This window comes from Aristolochia californica, unplaced genomic scaffold (genome assembly GCF_029961685.1).
Source record: "Aristolochia californica isolate CCGP_79_NKW_82.1479 unplaced genomic scaffold, dmAriCali1.0.hap1 SCAF_10, whole genome shotgun sequence".
In the NCBI taxonomy this organism is placed as follows: Eukaryota; Viridiplantae; Streptophyta; class Magnoliopsida; order Piperales; family Aristolochiaceae; genus Aristolochia; species Aristolochia californica.
Window position 1 is genome coordinate 1,388,069 of NW_027181771.1, and position 19,780 is coordinate 1,407,848.

The 19,780-nt window shown below is 36.1% G+C and overlaps 3 protein-coding genes and 3 non-coding genes across 6 annotated transcripts; 1 reads left to right on the forward strand and 5 right to left on the reverse strand.

Moving 5' to 3' along the window:
* The first annotated feature begins 1,288 nt into the window (after window positions 1-1,288).
* Window positions 1,289-3,174, forward strand: LOC137939238 (vicilin-like seed storage protein At2g28490). The gene is made up of 5 exons (XM_068784474.1): window positions 1,289-1,616; window positions 1,731-1,912; window positions 2,034-2,114; window positions 2,267-2,668; window positions 2,743-3,174. The coding sequence occupies exons 1-5, from the start codon at window positions 1,289-1,291 to the stop codon at window positions 3,172-3,174; spliced, it is 1,425 nt and encodes a 474-aa protein (XP_068640575.1).
* A 1,328-nt stretch (window positions 3,175-4,502) lies between these two features.
* LOC137940901 (DUF21 domain-containing protein At1g55930, chloroplastic-like) lies at window positions 4,503-13,263 on the reverse strand. The gene is made up of 14 exons (XM_068786019.1): window positions 12,573-13,263; window positions 12,265-12,362; window positions 12,024-12,117; window positions 11,533-11,610; window positions 11,233-11,336; window positions 11,036-11,117; window positions 10,771-10,910; window positions 10,608-10,686; window positions 10,467-10,530; window positions 8,035-8,126; window positions 7,871-7,936; window positions 6,992-7,108; window positions 5,378-5,548; window positions 4,503-4,956 (listed from the first exon to the last, which is right to left on the reverse strand). The coding sequence occupies exons 1-14, from the start codon at window positions 13,068-13,070 to the stop codon at window positions 4,828-4,830; spliced, it is 1,812 nt and encodes a 603-aa protein (XP_068642120.1). The 5' UTR covers window positions 13,071-13,263; the 3' UTR covers window positions 4,503-4,827.
* Window positions 13,264-16,403: 3,140 nt separating this feature from the next.
* On the reverse strand, window positions 16,404-19,264 carry LOC137940076 (rRNA 2'-O-methyltransferase fibrillarin 1-like). Its single transcript, XM_068784997.1, has 6 exons — window positions 19,100-19,264; window positions 18,708-18,994; window positions 18,448-18,543; window positions 18,076-18,330; window positions 16,882-16,950; window positions 16,404-16,766 (listed from the first exon to the last, which is right to left on the reverse strand). The coding sequence occupies exons 1-6, from the start codon at window positions 19,113-19,115 to the stop codon at window positions 16,590-16,592; spliced, it is 900 nt and encodes a 299-aa protein (XP_068641098.1). The 5' UTR covers window positions 19,116-19,264; the 3' UTR covers window positions 16,404-16,589.
* Window positions 17,258-17,330, reverse strand: LOC137943312 (small nucleolar RNA snoR60). Its single transcript, XR_011110648.1, has one exon. It is a non-coding gene; the product is annotated as a small nucleolar RNA snoR60 (small nucleolar RNA).
* LOC137943311 (small nucleolar RNA snoR60) lies at window positions 17,519-17,590 on the reverse strand. The gene has a single exon (XR_011110647.1). It is a non-coding gene; the product is annotated as a small nucleolar RNA snoR60 (small nucleolar RNA).
* LOC137943314 (small nucleolar RNA snoR100) lies at window positions 17,649-17,761 on the reverse strand. The gene has a single exon (XR_011110650.1). It is a non-coding gene; the product is annotated as a small nucleolar RNA snoR100 (small nucleolar RNA).
* Window positions 19,265-19,780: the final 516 nt, after the last annotated feature.

Genomic DNA, 19,780 nt, shown 5'->3' on the forward strand with positions numbered 1-19,780 from the left:
GTTTCTCTCTCTTTTTTGTATACGTTTTCTTCTGTTTTTGTTCCCTTCTTTTTGTGCTTCTTCTTATTTCTTCAGTCAAATTCTTGTTGCGTCTTTTGTCGGCATTCATTATCCGTCCCATTCTATTTGTCCTCCTTTCATCCATTTTATTTCCGCATTCCTTTGGTTTTCCGATGCCATCTCCGTCTCCGTCTCCGTCTCCGGGATCATCAACGCGCCGCATCAACACTCCTCGTCAACATTTCAGGAAAAAGAATCTTGAAACTAAAATAATTTTTAAATTAGAAAATATTTTAATCAATAATAAAAGGTAATAATTACATTTAAAAATATTTTAATTAATTAATATATAAATTTAATATTTTATTACAATAAATACAAGGTAATGAAACGTATACTAATGCCTCATGCTAATTTTATATTTTATTATCGTAAATATAAGGGAATGAAATTTGTACCGATAAATAAGATTTTTAAATACTAAAATATATTTTTTAATTAAAAATATTTTAAATAGATAAAAGGTGCTAAATAAGTAAGAATATAATATTTTAATTAATTAATATAAGAATTTTATATTTTGTTATTATAAAAAAAGAAGGTAATAAAAAATGTACCAAGAAATAATATTTTTAAAAACTAAAATAAAATTTAAAATATTTTATTAAATTAAATAATATCTTAAAGATAAAATATAAGGTATTAATTACATTATAAAATATTTTTAAAATAATTAATAATGAAATTTTATATTTTATATTATATTAAAATGAAGGTAATGAAATGAAACGGGTAAGGATATTAAAACCAGAAAATAATATTTTTAAAATAAAATTTAGTTACAAAATAACTTAAATTAATAATGAAAGGAAAATAGGAGAATAAAGGTCAGATGAAGGAGGGGCAGGATCCCTCTGATCTTCCTTCTGCAAGGGCTCCTTCCCCCACTAAGAGGGAACTGCCCTACAAATAGTGATCTGATCTCATCCCTCCAAATTCTCAATAACAGACCCGAACGGCTATTATTTGAATCTGAAGCCTAGATCTTAGCGGATCTTAAGTGGACCTTGGAAGTTGGAACAGTTCTTCAGTCACACGAAGCGGATCTGAACGTTGGCCTCCCTCTTCAACATCCACGTCGCTCCCGGTATTCCGCTTGCTCCCAACGGTCCCCCTCCTCTGCCGCTTTTCCCTCCTCTTTTCGTCCTACATAAGCCCTCACCCGCGACTCTTCTCTCCACCAAGTAGTCATCGCAACAGATCCGAAACCAGCAAAGAAGAACAAGAAATGGCGATGCCGAGACGTGAAGGCCTGCTGCTTCTGCTGCTCGTGTTCTCCCTCCCTTCGATAATGGCGGCAACGTACGAGGACGAGAGTAGAGAGGGAAGACAGACGGAGGATTGGGAAGAGCACCGAGGTGGAAGGGGAGGGCTTTTCCTTCTGAGGAACGTTAAGCAAGTGGTGAACACTGACGCGGGGGAAGTTAAGGTTTACAGGGGTTGCAGAAGGAAAGGGGCTTTTGCTCCAATGCATGTCGGCCTCATCCGTATGGAACCCCAGACCCTTTTCATTCCCCAGTACATTGACGCCAGTTTGATCTTGTTCGTTCGCAAAGGTAAGCTGCTTAAGCCTCATGCTTCTGCCTCTTCATGTTGGAGTATTTGCGATTTGTTCCATGCATGCTTAGATCTGTTTGTGGTGATGGACTGATGGTGTTGGTGTTTTGCAGGGGATATGAAGATCGGGTGGATTTACAAAGACGAATTGATGGAGAAGGAGTTGAGGATGGGAGATGTGTACAGGATCCCCGCCGGCGCTGCTTTCTACATTGTCAACACTGGCAAAACACAGAGGCTTCAGATAATCTGTAGCATAGATACCTCTGAGAGCTTAGGAGCTGGGCTTTTCCAGGTTTTCTTTTTCGTCGTCCTTCTTCTCTATTTATCTTCACATAATTCTTTAATTTTAGGATTTTTCAGCAACAATAAAATCTGGGTTAATTACTAAACTTCTTTTTCATTCACTGTTACAGTCCTTCTCCATTGGAGGAGGAATGCATCCAAAATCTGTTCTCGCCGGATTCGACATCAAGACTCTAACCGCTGCCTTCAATGTAAGCAGAATGAGTCCTATTTCATCATTTTAATCTCAAAACGTTTAATGGAAATGAAATTAAATCGTCTCTCTGGTGGACTGATTGTCTAGGAAAGTACCATAAAAAATCAAAACCGAATACAACTATAATGGTAAAAAACTGTTTGTCAGGTCTCCGCGGAGGAGCTGTGCGCCATCATGGGAAGACAGAAGGGCGGACCCATCATCTTTGTGAAGAACCCAGACCAACCCCGCAAATGGGCGGATCTGATGACGCTGAAACACAAGCAAAGACGAGCTCAGATGGCTTGGGATGAAGATGACGAGGAAGAATCAGGACCAGATCAGGAACAGACCAGCATTTGGGCATGGAGGAAGCTTCTGAATGCCATGATCGGGACGGAGAACAAGGGGAGAAAGAGTTACGCAGTTAAATCACCCGACTCTTATAATCTCTACGAAAGAGATCCCGACTTCAAAAACGATTATGGGTGGAGCGTGGCCGTCTACCAGGACGATTACTCCCCTCTTGGCAGCTCCAGCATCGGCGTCTACCTCGTCAATCTCACCGCGGTAATCTTTATAAACTGGGTATCCAATTTGGACATGTGAAGAGATATTAATTTGGATATAATTGAGACTTTCAGGGATCGATGATGGCACCACATCTAAACCCAACAGCGACAGAGTACGGGATCGTTCTTAAAGGGTCCGGCTCGATTCAGGTCGTCTTCCCGAACGGAACGTCGGCCATGAACGCCAAGGTGAAGGAAGGGGACGTGTTCTGGATCCCCAGGTACTTCCCCTTCTGCCAAATCGCATCCCTAAGCGGGCACATGGAGTTCTTCGGCTTCACAACCTCGGCGCGGCACAACCGGCCCCAGTTCCTGGTGGGACAGAGCTCTATTTTGGAGACTATGAGCGGTCCAGAAATGGCGATGGCGTTCGATACAAGCGAGGAGAGCTTCAGGGAGTTTGTAGCAGCGCAAAAGGAGTCTATCATCCTGCCAGCGTGGTCTATGGCGCCTTCCATGGCGGGGAGAGAGTCGGAGATTCCGACGAGTGTGGGAGAAATCTGATCGTAGACTAGGATCAGGGAGCCGCCATCTCTGGATGCTCTTGCCTTTTTGCAGTGGGATTTTATTCTTTTTCTATCATTCTGACTGTAGTAGTCTTTCTTTAAGAGCAGTGAATAAAAGCTTAGCATCACTTTGAGAAAATTACTAGTAAAACGGCACCAACGCGACTCGTGCAAGTTAACTCGGATGTTGAACTGGAATGATTCAGTTCGTTTTGCTATTCTATTTAAACAGGACCCATTGCCTGAACTCAGTGATCGAGTTATTGGATCAACTTTGTCACCTTTTATCTCCTAGAGGTGAAGGGGTGACCCTCCCTCCACCACTCCAGCCTTTCCAATGAGAACAAGGGCTGTGAGTATGCTCAGCCCTTTTGATCACCATGGAAAATATGATTTTCTTAAAGCAGCCTTCGGAGGCTTTATGATGTTTTTCAAGCTATGTAACTAAACATAAGTTATTTGTAGGCTTTTTTTAATGATATTTGTGCTACCATGCATAGGATCCAAGCCAAGGCAGTCGAACCCTATTCGAGGGTCTTTGAGACATCAACAATGTTGGCTAAGGACAAGGTGCTACTAGACAAGGCAAAGAAAGAGGTGGTCGTAATAGGGGTAGAGGTCGTAATATAAATAATTCCTTTAAGACCTCTACTACTATTGTCATTACAGGTATAACCTTTTACTTTAATGTATTATAAATATTTTTATATATTTTTTAAAAAATTATAGATAAGTAAAAATATTTGAGTAGGCCAGAGATACAAGACAAGGTCGAGGAGAAAGGCAAATGGCCTAGATTTCTAAAACCCTCAAGATTTTAATGGGGTTTGGCTCTTGGGATTAAGTTTTTGGTTCAGGTTTTCCAAAACTCGACTTGTGCCCACTCCTTATTGTGTTATACCTCATAAACCCAACCCTTAATCTTATAATTTGTATGCTAAAATAACCTCTTGTACTCGATTACTATTTCTTAACCATAATAGATAGAAGTGTTTGCTATATCTTATTTACTTAAATTACCCTTCCACTTGCCTTTAGTGTTAAGGAAAATGCGCCTTATGCAAACAATCTATTAAAGTATATTTGGAACGCATGGAAAAGAAAATGAGAATTTGATCATTATTATTTTAAAAATAATTAATAAAAATAAAAAATTGATCATTACTTTTTACTAATTATTTTTAAGAATAATAATGATCAAATTCTCATTTTTTTTCTTTTAAACGGATAATTTACGCAAATCCTAACCTGTTTAAGAAATTTTTTTCTCAATGTAGCAGGGGGAAAAAAGACAGAGCATTGTAGTTGATTCTATTTTTTCAAGACATTCAAGTTACATGTTGCAATTAAGGTTTACATAAAATTGAAATTCTTAGAATTCCAACTCCAAACAAACTGAAACTGATCCTCCTCCCAATGAATTAAACTTTCAATAAGCTCTTCCCAGCTCCTGGAAGGACCAGAGGCAGCAGGGAAATGTAAGCAGCTTGCAAAATTTGGCACCTTAACTGGTGTAATCAATCAAGAATAATAGCAGAAAATGCAAATTTACAAACGCCATTTCTGAATTCCAGGACAACCGGATTGGGGTGAAAAAGAATGCTTTCATTTTTCTCCCCAAAACCATATATGCAGAATCAGACATCTATCATTAGACCTCTTCCCAGTTTTCCTCAATCCGAGGTATCAACATCCCATCCTTGGTCTCGAATTTAAGTTTTTCAGGAGGGATCCGTTTAAATTGAACCTTCTTCACTCTTCTTAAGTTGCCTGATAACACCTGCAAATGCAGCATACAACCCATTAAATTGATAATTTGTGATATATTTGGAATGAATTTAAGCAAAGAATGAATCGGTTTCTCAATCACATTCCTTCCTTAGAGTACCCTCTCCTTCATCTACAAACATGAAACATAACTTATTCTTTGAGAGAGAGGGAGAGAGAGAGGGAGAGAAAGAAAGAGATATTATATTAGTATATTTGCTACATTATATCTATCTTAATCATCACAATTTAAGAATTGATATTGGATAGTGTGTATAAGTTGGTCTCAATATGAATGTGAAGAGTACCATGTCAAAAGTGGACTTTAAAATAAAATTTTAATATCTACAAGAAAACATGAAACATAACTTGTTCTTTGAGAGAGAGAGAGAGAGAGAGAGAGAGAGAGGAGGGGAGGGGGAAAAAAGTAATACCTGAATTTCAAACACAAGGTAGTCATTTTGTATGCCTTCACTTTCACGCTCACTATCCCTATACTCATCTTTTTCTTCTTTCTCAAGCACCACAATGCTAGTTTCCCCTGGTTGGGGGATACACCCAAATTGATCACATATAAACCCAGACGTTGTCTCATAGTCTGCATCCTGCAAAATGTTTCAGAAAGAAAAAAGAAACTAAAAATGCTGAAAGTCAACACAGCTGAAGTGTATGGATGGACAAGTGCATGTATCCTTGAGGCCAGGAAGGAAAACACGGGAAGATCAGAGATGTGAACCACCATTTGCACATTTGCTGAAGGCTACAGTAGTCTACTTGTTTAGGTTTCTTTCTTCTTTATCACATACAAAAATTTCCACAAGCATGTAAAATGCACTACTTTTTGCCCTTTGTTCTTTGGAATAACGGGACACGATTAGAGATATCACTTTGTACCACCAGGTAGGCAAATCAAATATCACAGTGTACTGCGAAAGAGCAAACAGATGGCAGTTCCACTTCAGATGAACATGGCCCACAGCACCACAAGGAGGCCTACATCCACCTTATAGAGGACATGTAATTTCCATTTAAGAGGATTTATCATCTTTTGAATGTCATGGCTTAAATTAGTAAAGAGAAAAGGCTACAAAGGGTATTTCTTAGTTCTAGTGAACAGATTTTACAAATAGCAATTTCCTAAGAGAGTGGTGCATAAATCTGCAATTTTCTAGAAGATGTGTAAATAATTCACCAATTTATATTCAGCAAGCTTCCATTTTTATAGAATATTGACCATTAAACATTGCCTAGTTTCGAAATTTCATTATTAAAAATTCATCATGTCACTTGAATGATCTATGGTTCAACTCGTTCAACACAAAACCATATATCTTATTTAAGACCCACCAAATAATCCCACCTAGCAATAGGCTCACTTTTGGGTACATGGGGTATACACCTTTGAAATAGGACCATGTTATAGGCTCCTTATTTTAAAATGTAGTCCTAAACGGGTCTCACATTGATGGTGCATGCCTATATTGAAAAGTGAGCCCTTCTGTTTGTTGTGACTAGCATTAGATGGGTCCTACATAAGATATGCAGTCCAATATTATGCTATCTGTGACATAAGTCTGTATGACTAAGAGACAAAATGCCCTTTCAATAAAGGTTTCTTTGCCTTTCGCAAACAAAAAATTGGAGGCGAGGGGAGAATAGTAATATCATATGATATGGAAGCTTCCACATGAGCCGTAGTGCTATTGATAATCATTTTTTGCCCCCACAAAATATTTGCTGGCAGTGCTTCTGCTCATGCAAAAGCTCCATATGCATATATTTCTGGGCCACAAAATGTGCGTTGGTAGCACTTCTCTCTTATGGAAGAAGCTTCATATCACATATATCTGCCATGAGATTCTATACATGCGGGTATGTTCACTATCCATGTTCCTAGGGGTGACTATGATTTCACAATTTTATAGAGGTCAGTATAATTAACCCTTAACGCAGACCTGCAGAATCCTTAGTGCCAAGCAATGATCAGAGCAGACACCGCACTGAAATTGAAAAAAATACAAACAGTTTATCGTAAGAAAATGACAAACCTTTGGTAGTTTGATATTTAGATCCACGGTCAGTTGATGTATTGACCTACTTGCATCAACCTCATAAAGCCCATCAGAAATAATTTTAAAAGTACCAACATTCTTCACCATTGACGCCTGTCATACAGTTGACAAATATAGTTGAGAATTTAAGGGAAAATGCATGCACCAAGCCAAAACAAAATCAAGGGCACAATTCTAAAATCAGAGCCCTTGGTTCAAGTATAAGATTAAGAGAAACTTCAAAAGAAATAGAGAGAAACATGTGCTTTAATCATGCAGCTTGCAAAGAAGAAAGATGGGAGAAAGGAGGAAAGTGGTTGATAGCCACTCTGCTTATGAACACAGACATTGGCCTTTGGTCGACCACTCCCCTATTTCATAAAACCCTTGATAACTTCCTGGCTCGCAATATTCACCTTAGACAAGAAAACTAATAACCACAGCATAGGCCGCAAGATGAAACTGCACCTTACACTAGAAATAATTAGACTAGAATACCCCACAAGTTGGAGAACAACTGTTAAGCATGCCCAGCTTGGCTCAAAGTGAAATAAAATAGCTTGAGCAAGAAGCTTGGTAAAAATATCTCCAAGTTGATTTCCAAATCAAACATAACGACATTCTTTTAACCAATGATATTTTGTTACAAAATATATGTCAATCTTTTTTCAATGTCATTTTTTTACCTGAACCAAACCAATTTAAGACAACTCATTCACAAAATTGGGTTGCTCAAGATGCATATGATTGTATCAGACCATCAAGTTGAGAGGCATTTGTAGCAAAGCACATCCATGTGATCAATATCAAATGCCCTCATGGACATCGTCAAGATGAAATACAAGGAAACATGCAAATATGATCATCTATATTTACCTCTGAGTCTTTTTCATCATAGATTTCTCCTATTATTTCTTCAACAAGGTCTTCCTGAGTAATTATCTGTCCCATGAAAATTAAAGAAACATTAGTGTAGCTTGCACTTTTTATTGGTAATTCCTCATGTTATACGATATAGTTCTACAGGATTTTAAACTCACCCCAACTGTTCCTCCATATTCATTTTGGACTATTGCCATGTGATACTGCTTGACTTTGAAATCTACGAGAAGATCCCATGCTGACATTGATTCTGCATGAACAAAAATGAAGTCGTATAATCTATGATTTTTTTCTGTTCTATTTTTACCAGGTCAAGAGTTTATTTCAATAGTATAGAATAACAGGTCATAGCAAACAAATCTCTTGCACTGATAATTATCAAAATCATTTTCACTTTTTCTGTATCTTCTATGATATTATCCTTTAGAGGGAAAAAAGAAAAGAGCATTTGATGTGGATCAAGAGTTACTATTTTTTCTTTTTTTCGTTTTTTTTAGATTGAGAGTTTCAAGGTTGTTTCAGGAAAGACAAGAGACGTTTGGCAAATTTGCTCAATTGCAAGCCCAAAGTTTGGGTTTTTTTAAATTTAGTAGATTTAGGAACTGCAGTTTAGCAATTTATTTTGGTTTTAGTAGTAATTTTCGCTTTTACAGTATTTGGCTTTTATTAATTAAGTCTTGTTTTTCAATCCTGACCATTACTTTTGGGTCACTATGATTTTTTTTCTGTTTTATTTTTAACAGGTTTGAGTTTATTTCTTTTTTGATATTTCTGTTGAATTTATGGAAAAGAGAAAAATTTCATTGACTTGATGTAAATAGAGTACATGAACCCCTATTTATAATAGAGGAAAGTAGTAGAGTTTAATTACAATTAAACTACCCTTGTCCCAATTATACCCAAACTCTAACACTTAAAGATAAGTCCTAGCATAATTAAATAACTCAACATAAATAGAAGCTAACATAATTAAAACACCTTTAAACTGAAACTCTTCTATGAGACCTGCTTCTATAATAATCTTGGCTCTGTAAGATTTCCTATTGTGAGAGTCATGTAACTCTTCCAGTTTTGCTCTTCAACAATTTTAATAGTATAGAATAATAGGACATAGCAAACAAAGATTTTGACCTGATAATTATCAAAATCATTTTCACTTTTTCTGTATCTTCTATAATATTATCCTTTGGAGGCAAAAAAGAAAAGATCATTTGATGTGGATCAAGAGTTACTCTTTTTTCTTTTTTTCGTTTTTTTTAGATTGAAATTTTCAAGGATGTTTCAAGAAAGACGAGAAGTTTGGCAATTTTGCCTAATCGCCTGCCTAAAATTTGTTTTTTTTTTAATTTAGTAGACTTAGGAACTGCGGTTTAGCAATTTATTTTGGTTTTAGTTGTAATTTTCGCTTTTACAGTATTTGGCTTTTGTTAATTAAGTCTTGTTTTTTGACCATTACTTTTTGGTCACTATGATGATGTAATCTGGATGATTGAATTTTATGGTTAGTAGTTATATAAAGACATAACAATCTTATTGCAAAGCAGCAGATAAATGAAAATTGCAAAAAACTGCTTTCGAACATTAGATGTGAAATCATTAGAAGTGAATTCCAAGCCAAAAAGTAATGCCACCCACCTCTTCTCCTTAATCTTTCTTCTCTTTCTTAATCTATATTCTCATTTCTTTCTCAAATTTCTTTAGATTGATCCTTTTACTTCTTTCATGCTTCCCTTCCTAAAATACATCAAGAAAAGATTTCTTATAAAACAACTGCGCTATTATTGTCATGCAATACAGCAGCCTAATTGTAGCAAATCACTGTAGTACACAGCAGCACAAGCCCTAAATCTTTTTTTTTTCATCTTTCCAACACTACTCTAATTTCAACATCCCTTCTCTTTTACTTACATTTTCTTGTTCTTGTATTCTTTGAACATTTGGCAATGTGATTAAAAGCAAATTGGGAAGACCAGGAAGTTTAATTTCCTATCTTTTTATTATGAATTTCCCTAAACCGTAATCAAGTCTAAGAATCCTTCCACATATTACATGCATGAAAGATTCTTGACTATATGGTACTTTCTTCTTCTCTAGTATCTTGTCAGATGTGCTTATGTCTGTTTAATTTAACTTCAGTAGTTAAAAATTAAAATAAAAAATTACAAATACATGTGAAAAATTACTAGAAAAGAATAATGTGCCTTTTAGTTCTTTAATTTAACTTCTTTAGTATAAATTTGTTTTTTTATGAAGATAGCAAGAAATAAAAAAATTCTTTAAACATTTTTTGGTAAACCTTCAACTTCAGCCATTAATTCTCATCCTTCCTGTTTGCTAAACAAACATATCTAAACTTTTTTTTTTTTGAAAGACAACTTAATTTCATCTTATCCCTGCATAAGTATTACACTCTGAATGATTGACCTAACTTATCTGGGCTTTGAGGGGTGATAAGGGGCCAGATCGGTAGAATCAACAAGATTAACTCCAAATCAAGTATTTTTGCAAAAATATTTGCACAAAATTAGAAGATATTATCAAATTGAACAACAGAAAACACAATAATAATGCATTTACACCAGAATTTTACCAGGAACAAAGTTTGCCTCTCTCAGTGGAGCCTCTGAAATGCAAAATGCTTCAGGATCTTGAACCTTCAAATCACATCCCACCAGCTGAACATTAAACTTTTATCAGTTACTGATTATATGAACAAATTTTGTGAACTTACATTTTCAGAGAAGTTCACAATATCTTTGGCATAAGCAATGTTAACAATGTTGTCAACACGCTCATCATATATTGGAATCCTGTTAAACATTCCGAAACAAATTTCAGCAATTATATGTAAAGTAGAAAATTTTCTATAAAATCAGACATATCTTCCAGTATACCTTGAAAATCTAAACTTAGCAAATAAATCACAAAACTCTTTCAGATTGGCAGTACGTTCTATGGCTGCAACATTTACTAGAGGGGTCATCACATCCATTACCATCCTGTCTCTAATATTCAGCATATTTTCAAACATGACCTGGTAGGAAATTGTAACGTAAAGCTTCAGGACATGAAGTTTAAGAAGGAAGATATCAAGTAGAATGAGGAGCTAGACTATGCAAATTTCAAATAGAGTTAGCAGTAGATCAGTTTTTTCATCACCTTCTCTTCTTTGTTTATCTGACCAGACAAACCTGCTCTTTGAACCATCAATTTTAATTCCCTATTTGTAACGTAAAGAGAGCTGTATAAAAAAACAGTAAATATGTCAGAAACTGCACCTTTTTCCAAAACTATATCTTATAGAATGAGAGAAAGTAGCATCCATGGATGAATGGGTCAAGTATAATATTTATTACCTCCCACTTTTCAGGCCTACTATCTGCAAAAGCCCCTTTGCAGTGTTGGTGAACAGTTTGGCAAGTGGGTATAGGAACAAAGAAAGTGTCGCAATAGGATTAACCTAGAGGCATTTCATGCAACACTTTTTGTCAGATTTTTACACCTGTAGAAATTAATGCAAATAGTTGTCAAAGAAAAAGAATTTTGGTGCAAATATTGAGCTGTAGACGTCAACCACCAAGCAATGAATCAAAACCAACTTCAGAACAACATTGGAGAGAGATATTGTTTTCTAAAACACAACAAATTTCACTTACAGCAAAACGAGCAGCAGTCAAAGAATGAAGAGCTGCTAGATTCTTTGGAGTGATATCAGTGATGAAGGGAACCATAACCTATCAACCAAAAACAGGGGTTCATCATGTTATTCTGCATGTGATGGTAAGAAATTTAAAGGAGGAAGCCTATATGCGACAATATCCAGTAGCTAACAGTAGCTACAATGCACAAGAATTCCCTCATAGACCAAGTAGAAATTAGTCTTTCATGCAAGACAATATCACAAATTGCAACGAATCAAGGTGGTGGATCAGAAAAGACAGTACTGGAAAGGCAGCACAGTAGTTTTAAGATACAAAAAGGAAAAAAGAGAACAAATTTTCTGTATCCACCAACCACTCGGCAAATATATTCATAAGTAATGGTAGCAATTGTACCTGATCATCAGTAAAATAGACACTAAAATGTATTAATATTTGTAGAAAACAGTAGAGCAAGTAATAGTATAAGACATGGGGGCACGACTTACAGTCATTATGGCAGTAATGAGAGCTACGGATTGTCCACTAAAACGGCTTTCTATCATTGAAGCAAGGAAAGTGCTTGATAACGTACTAACGACTCTGAAAACATTCCGAGTAAGAACACATGTGAGGAAGGAAAAAATAATAACATAAAACCAACCAAACGCTTCAGCAGTTATTGTGCATGTGTCTGCTTGTGTATTGCCGTGTTTGTGCAAATGAATGTCTATAAATGAAAAGCTTTACGAGGAAGCTACAAGGATGGTGCTCAAGAATCTGTTAGGATCTTTGCTCAGCAACCGAAATCCAGTATCTTCTGATTCAGACTTAGCTAACTGTTCAACCTATTTTTGAGGAAAAACAGAACGAAAATAAAAAACCAAGACAAATAGAAGTGAAAGGATGAAGAGCCAAACAAAATACAGGAATATAAGCGTCTCTTTACCCATATCCTACTTCACATGACCATAAATTTGAACTCCCACATTTATCAGAACTAACCAAGCATCCCCACAAGGGAGAAGGGCACAAACTTCGTAAACAGGAAACCGTACCTCGGACGATGCCAATGAAGTCAATGCTGTTTCGGATATCGCCAGAAATGCAGCGAATCCCCATAAGACAACTAAAACTATCCATCCCTGCGCTTTAATCAGGCATAGAAATCTCCACCCACACTCCTTCAGACGAGAAACAAACCTCAAAAGCGACTCCTTTAAGGAATCCACGAACCCCCACGACACCTCTCTACGAGCAATCGGACTAATCGTGGCAAACGAACTCACGCGAGACTCCGAACCCCACGGAGAATGGCAATACAATTCCTGTCGCCAAACCCCATCTCCGTCCCAAATTCTCTTCACCACAAGACTTGAATTGAATCGACAAAAAGCGCTTCCTCTGAAAATGCGCCGCCGGGGATTCTTCCCCGAAATAGCAGTTCTCCGAATCCGTCTAGATAATAAAACCTCCCCTCTCGTCCGTGACTGGATTAAAACAGAAAACCCGAACCCAGTAACGTGGAGACCCGATTTGTACAGTAGTGGCTCCATATGCACAAGACCTTTCAAAAATTTTCAGCCGGAAATCAGATACGCCGAACGAAATTCCATCCTGCAACGAAAATAAGGAACTGGGGGTGCGTCTTCACTGTCAGCACCAGAGGAATCACACGGAGCAACAAGGGCATTGTAGATGACGAAGAGAGACAGTAGGCCGCCTCTTGGCTGATGAGTCGATGACCTATCGAAGAAAATAAAAAAAAGCACCACGTCCTATCAATTTGGTGATACTTTCAAATCCCTTGTGGCTTATTGATAAGTACGGATTACCTATCTATGATACCCGCATCGGAGGTTTAGCACCCCCTCTCTTGAGAAATCATGGGAGGGCTCCACTCCCTCCGTTCAGAAACCTTTCTTCGCCATACGTCAAGAGATGAAAGAGCAAAGAATAAAAAACAGTCCTATCAATCTGTTAATATTTTCATATCCGAAAAATATTACTGAAAAGTATGGAATTTGTAGGGCGAGGAAGATTTACTCAGGGTGGGGAAATTCAGAAATGTAATGAACAATCTGAAAATTGTAACTCGGAAGACTTTGGATTAAGTTTCACAGATCTATGACACGATAATATGTATGAAATATATAAAACAAAGGGATATGGATAAAGCCTGCAATGGTATAATACTTTTACCTTAAATCATTTTGATCCACATCAAACATGGAAACGGTTTCTCCCTCTCCTGAACTACCTACCTATTGAATTGAGTTATCTAATCCCCTTGTGTGGGTCTTGTTAAGAGGAAAACTAAAAGAAAACAAAAACCTAAGACAATAGTTAGTAAAAATAAATAATGATAAAAAAAAAAGATCAAACCAAATCTTGTCACCGTTTTAGGGTAAGACAATTGGCACATATAAGAAAATTCTTAAAAGAATATTACACAATCCTTTAAAAACCAGTCATATTTCATATCTAGCAAATACTCAAATAAAAATTTACTACATTAATTTTTATATAATCAGGTAATCAGTTAAGAGGATATAAAATAACTCTCATCCATTTCTTTTCTAGTCTCATAAACAACTAATCGACATTTAGATATAATTACAAGTAGGGGTGGCTTCGAGTTGGCTCGAGTCTGGCTCGGTTCGATTCGTTATCTATCGAGTTCTGAAATCGGCTCGTTTACCTTAACGACCGAAGCCAGGTTCGGTTCGTCAGCTCGCGAGCTGGCTCGAAGTGAGTCGGGATCGGTATCAGGTCGGGAGCGGGACTGTGGGGAGGGGGGGAATTTTCCTTCCCTCGTCACTGTCGAGCCCCTCCCGTCGGCTATTGTCGCCGCCTCTATTGTCGTCGACAGCTGCTCGTCGGCCGCTTCTATGGCCGTCCATTCGATTTCTTCCTCTCCTAGTCGTCGCTTCCATCACCGTTGCTTCTGTCACAGTCGTCATCCTCGACGATAGGTCCTCCCCGACGTCGTAACCCCCTTCCCTCCGTGTCTCAGCAAAAAACCTAAAGCAATAACTTTAGGGGAGAAATAATCTCCCCCCTCCCCCGCACGAAGATGATCTCGCACGTGCGAGATTGTAAAGTAAAAAAAAAAACTTTTTCCTTAAACTCTCCTTCCTCATAGCTCTTGAAAAAATTAAAAATACATTTTATAGAAATAAGTTTCTATGAACTATTAGTATCTCATTTTTTTAAACATTTTTCTAATTGAAATTTCTTATTAAAAATCATATAATTTTCTAAGTAATTTTGTTTTTGACATTTTATTTGATTAAAAATTTATCGATAAGTATAATAATATATTAGATTGATTATTATTTTTTATTTATTTCCCTAGAAGAGGCAATAAAAGGTCCATTTAACTTTCCTAAGAAAATTTTAAAATATTTCTTGTAATTTTCTAATAAGTCACTAATAGTAATAGGATTTTATGTAAGGGTTTTTTTGGGAATATGTATTATAGGAAAAATATTTCTAGTTTTTCCTAGAATATAAATTTTCATCTAGGGGTACTAAGAAGGCCGTAGTAAATTTATGGCCAGATTCAAAAATTACAAAACAAGCTAAATAACAATTGGAGTAAAAAATATTAATATCGGTGCATTTTAATCCATTATTGAAATTCAATCTCCACCCCTACGTGCGAGATCATAAACAAGGAAAAAAAAAAACTCTTTGTCCCTTCCTCATGACTCTTGAAGAAATTGAAAAGATATTTTAGTAGAAATACGTTCTAGAGACTATTAGTGTTTTTTCAATAAATATTGAAAAAACATTTTTAGTAGAAATTTAGGGACAATTAGTGCCTCATGTTTTTTGAAAATATTTTTCTAATTAAAAATTCTTGTTAAAAAATCATATAATTTTATAAGTAAGATTTTCTTGCCAAGATGGGTTAGAAAACCGTATAAAAAGATTTTGAATAAGTATTTGACTGTTGATGATATAATCCTTTTAGTATGAGGTAATTTTCATAGCAAGTTTGTATTTGATATTTTATTTGATTAAAAATTTATCGATAAGTATAATAATATATTAGATTAATTATTAATTTTTATTTATTTCCTTAGAAAAGGTAATAAGAGGTCCATTTAACTTTCCTAGGAAAAATTTAAAATATTTCTTTTAATTTTCTAGTAAGTCTCTAATAGTAATAGGATTTTATTTAAAGGATTTATAGTTTTTATTTGGGTGATTATAAATTGATAGTGATATTTCATTTAATTTTGTTATGTTTGATTATTGTATAGAGTTTATTCATAATGTTATGCAATGTATAAAGTGTTTAGACTATTTTATGAAGTGTATGGAGTGTATAAACAATTTCATGGAGTGTTTATGAAATATATAACCAATTTTCTGGAGTGTTTATGAAGTGTTTATGCAGGTATTATGTATATAAATTATGCCCAATTTTAAGTAGAGGTCATGCTGAATTTTATATAAATATTATATACATAAATTATGCTTAATTTTAAATAGAAGTCATACCCAATCTTATACATGTATTATATATATAGGTTATGCCCAAATTTATGTAGAGGTAAATAAAATATATACATAATTTTATATATATTTTTAATTTTTTTTTAAATGTATGTTAAAACTAGAACTAACTCGAATTCGGTTAAAATTTTTGGACTCGAACTCAATAACAATTTTAGGATTTTAGGCAAACGAAGTTCGGCCCAGGTAATATTGATACCGGACCATGAATTGGGCTCAACAAGGATTGGTAGCTTATTTAAACATACCAGGTTAGAAAACCTTGAGTTTTTCCTATGAATTCTGATTTCTTCTCTATTATCTCACTCAAACCAAATAATAATAAGAGTGAATTATTGTTGAAATATTATAAGAGCAGAGAATCTAAGATGATAAAATTCCAAGAAAATTTTCCAGAACAAAAAAGGAAAGGTACATAAAAACTCATTCATATTACAAAAATCTTACAACTTTCTAGCCAGATGAGAAGTGACAATCAAGGACCAACTCTCGAATAACAGTATCTGGAACAAAAACTTATCTAGTGATCCAATTTTATCATAACTGGTTTAGGTTGCAACTTTGTTCTTCTTGGGAACCCTATAGGCACCAACAACACAAGCATGGTCCCTTTCGAAGGGCTCAAGTGTCACCTGTTCCTGAGGCTTGAATTGGTCTGCCTGTAACTTCTTCACTTCTTGTGCAAAAACAGCCTCTGCTGGAACAGTTGAATCTATGCAGTTTGCCTAAAGAAGCAGAAGGTACTAAAAGTTAAGGGATTGGAGAGCAAAACCAGGTCTAAAACACAAGACCACAAACATAACGAAAACAGGCTTAATAGTGCTAGTGCAAAAACTTTACCTTGATAGATATCACAAAATAACCTCCATTTTTCAAGAAATATGAGGCATTCAGAGCTAAGATTCTTGCCTGGAAATGCCAAGCAGCATCAGAAAGATCATGACTTACAATAACAGCCACAAGAATGTAAAAGAGGCATGATTTCAGAAAAGTAACTGAGTGGACTAAAACAATAAAAAAGAAACTAATACCCAACTATTTAAACAGGTCAAAAGAAATATAAAATATGGAGAACAACTATTATTTAAAAAGGATTAAATTGATAGTAATGGAGTTAGCTGAACTACGAAAAAAATGTCCACATGAGTGTAACTAAAGTTCACAAATCTTTAAAACAAATAACAAAGGAGAGATATAATAAATAAAAACAGATATTAGCATCATAGACTCAAACCTGCATCATCCATACAGTCCTGAAGGGGAATCCGAGTAAATCTCATCACACGTTTAATGTTAGGTTAAATAACACTTCCAATTATTGGTTTTACCGATCTCCACATCTTTGGTATAGTTTACAGATTAATTTAAACAAAATTTTTGCAACATTCCAAGTTAAAACTTCTCACAGACAGACAAGATGACCTAATCTCACTACAAAACATATCTGTAAAACAAAACAGCAAAAGCAGATCTTGCTTGCATCAGAAACTCGAAATTGCATCATCCAAGAAGTCTTGAAGGGGAATCCGAGTAAACTCTTCATATGCTTGCCTTGATAGAGAAACCAAAAACTAAGGATAAGCAAATAATTCTTATACACAAACAAAAGATGTGGGTCAAATCCAGACCCACCATATCAAGTCCCGAAGGAGTTGAGGCGAGCAGACATAGACCCCATTAGCGATTCATCTCTGTGCACAGTACCATGCTTCCTTAATACAATATACATCTAGAGCATCGGCTTGTTGTGCACAGAATCGTTCAGCAAATATGCAAAAACAGCTAATTACGGCAGAAAGCCATTAAATAAAATGAAAATAAACACAACGTTTATTGAATAACACTCTATGCCACATCCATGAATCTAACAGGCAGTAAAAAAACAGCTTTTTAAGAGCTAAATGCGAGAAATAGTACTGAAACAGGTTAGAGTCTTCCACACCATCCAAAACTGACAGATGGAGGACCACGTCCACTATCCTCCATGCACAGAATGTTGAAATTTTGAATAAGCTACAAATATGTCACACAAACCTGATCCGGCTGGGCTACATCAGAGAAGATGACATCAACCATACCAACAAGCATTCTATACTTGGCAGGATGTCTAGCATCCTCTATGATAGGAATCACGTTTGTTCTTTTCTTTGCCATGTTAACCAAATCCCTACCACTTCTATGAGAGAACTCAACCGCATAGACTATCCCAGTAGGTCCTACAAGGTCAGATACATGAGACACGGTGGTACCCGAAGCAGCACCGAGGTAAAGAACCTTGGATCCAGGCGCCTACAGTAAATCAAAGAAGAAGTCCATAAAGAAGTACACATTACTAAAACAAGCTTCATATACAAAACGGATAACCCAACAGAACTATATTTACTGTCCCATCGAGAAAAAGCTCACAATACAGATTTTGTCAACACCACCAAGAATGGCTGCAGCCAACTTTGAACGGAAGGGATTCCAGACTCTGTACTCCACCTTTGTTCCATCCTCATTCTACAACAAAATTACAAGCAAAGAAGGTCAGAGCCAAAGAATAAAATTTGATAAAGCTTCTCTTTTTACAAGACGAAAGTGAGACAATGCCATTTAACAGGCGTATTAACTATTTACAGTTTGTCACACCACCAAGAAAAAGAAAAAAACAATCTATAACCCACCTGAACTGCGATTCTTTTCTCGCCGTAAACGGAGTCTCCCATAACCAAGTTCTTCGTGACCAGAGCATCCTCCTTCCCCTTGGCAACGAACACACCCTCATGGCGATGGGGTTCCACCACAACCTTGCTCCCTCCCCTCATTCCACCACCTCGGCCTCCACCCCGGCCTCTGCCGCTGCCTCGACCACCACCACGACCACCAGCATCTCTTCCACCACCTCTTCCTCTTCCTCTTCCTCTCCCGCCACCTCCATCACTCCTCCCGCGAAACCCCCCTCCACCGCGACCTGAGATTCATCGGGAAAAAAAACAATCAAATAGAAACAATGTGAGAGCAAATATAAACAAAAAAGTATCGCTTTTCATCCGAGTAACCGCAAACAAAACTTCACCTCGAGGGGGCCTCATCACCGCAACGATTCGAGTGGAAGAGAGTGTAAAGAGGTGTAGATTTTTTAAGGAGTTGAAGAGGGGATTTAAAAGCTGGAGTGGGGGTTTCAGGGTTTAAGAAGACGGAAGAGTAGTTTATATTGCGCCGGAATTAGGGTTTTAACTACTGGGTGGTGCTGCTGAAATGAGCAAAATGACCAAAAAATCTATTAACCGGTAAGAGAGTCGGACCTAAACGGTGAGGACTGAGGCCCCTATTGAAGCAAACCAGACCACCCTTGCCCACGTTAAATGGTGTGGCATCGAGCCGAACCGAACCACGTTGAAATCAATATGGTGGTCTGGTCGGCTTCAATACGGTATTGAAAGTGAATTCACTTTTAAACTAAATTAATTCACTTGGATTTTAATAAAAATACTGATATTATTTTATTAATAAAATAATTTATTTATTTATTTAATATTTTTATGACTTTAAATATTATATTAAATTATTAATTTAAGAGTGATTATTAAGGTATCGTAAAATTAATTCAAGTATCTAAATTAGATTTTTTTAAGTATTCTATTTATAAATTAAACTATTTTTTACTTTGTAATTATTATATTAATTTAGACTAAACAAAAATTTATCTTATGTTATTAATAGAATATCTTATTTATTTATTATATTTATAATTTTT

Excerpts from the sequence above, each read along its gene's own strand:
- LOC137939238 (XM_068784474.1), top strand. The coding sequence starts at position 1,289 with ATGGCGATGCCGAGACGTGAAGGCCTGCTGCTTCTGCTGCTCGTGTTC. Across the intron at positions 1,913-2,033 it reads TAGGAGCTGGGCTTTTCCAG|TCCTTCTCCATTGGAGGAGG; the intron begins GTTTTCTTTTTC and ends TCACTGTTACAG. Across the intron at positions 2,669-2,742 it reads ACCTCGTCAATCTCACCGCG|GGATCGATGATGGCACCACA; the intron begins GTAATCTTTATA and ends TGAGACTTTCAG.
- LOC137940901 (XM_068786019.1), bottom strand. The coding sequence starts at position 13,070 with ATGGAGCCACTACTGTACAAATCGGGTCTCCACGTTACTGGGTTCGGG. Across the intron at positions 11,611-12,023 it reads TCATTACTGCCATAATGACT|GTTATGGTTCCCTTCATCAC; the intron begins GTAAGTCGTGCC and ends TTTGGTTGATAG. Across the intron at positions 11,337-11,532 it reads TGACTGCTGCTCGTTTTGCT|GTTAATCCTATTGCGACACT; the intron begins GTAAGTGAAATT and ends AAATGCCTCTAG.
- LOC137940076 (XM_068784997.1), bottom strand. Across the intron at positions 16,951-18,075 it reads ATGTAGCCCAGCCGGATCAG|GCAAGAATCTTAGCTCTGAA; the intron begins GTTTGTGTGACA and ends TGGCATTTCCAG. Across the intron at positions 16,767-16,881 it reads ATTTTGTGATATCTATCAAG|GCAAACTGCATAGATTCAAC; the intron begins GTAAAGTTTTTG and ends CTGCTTCTTTAG.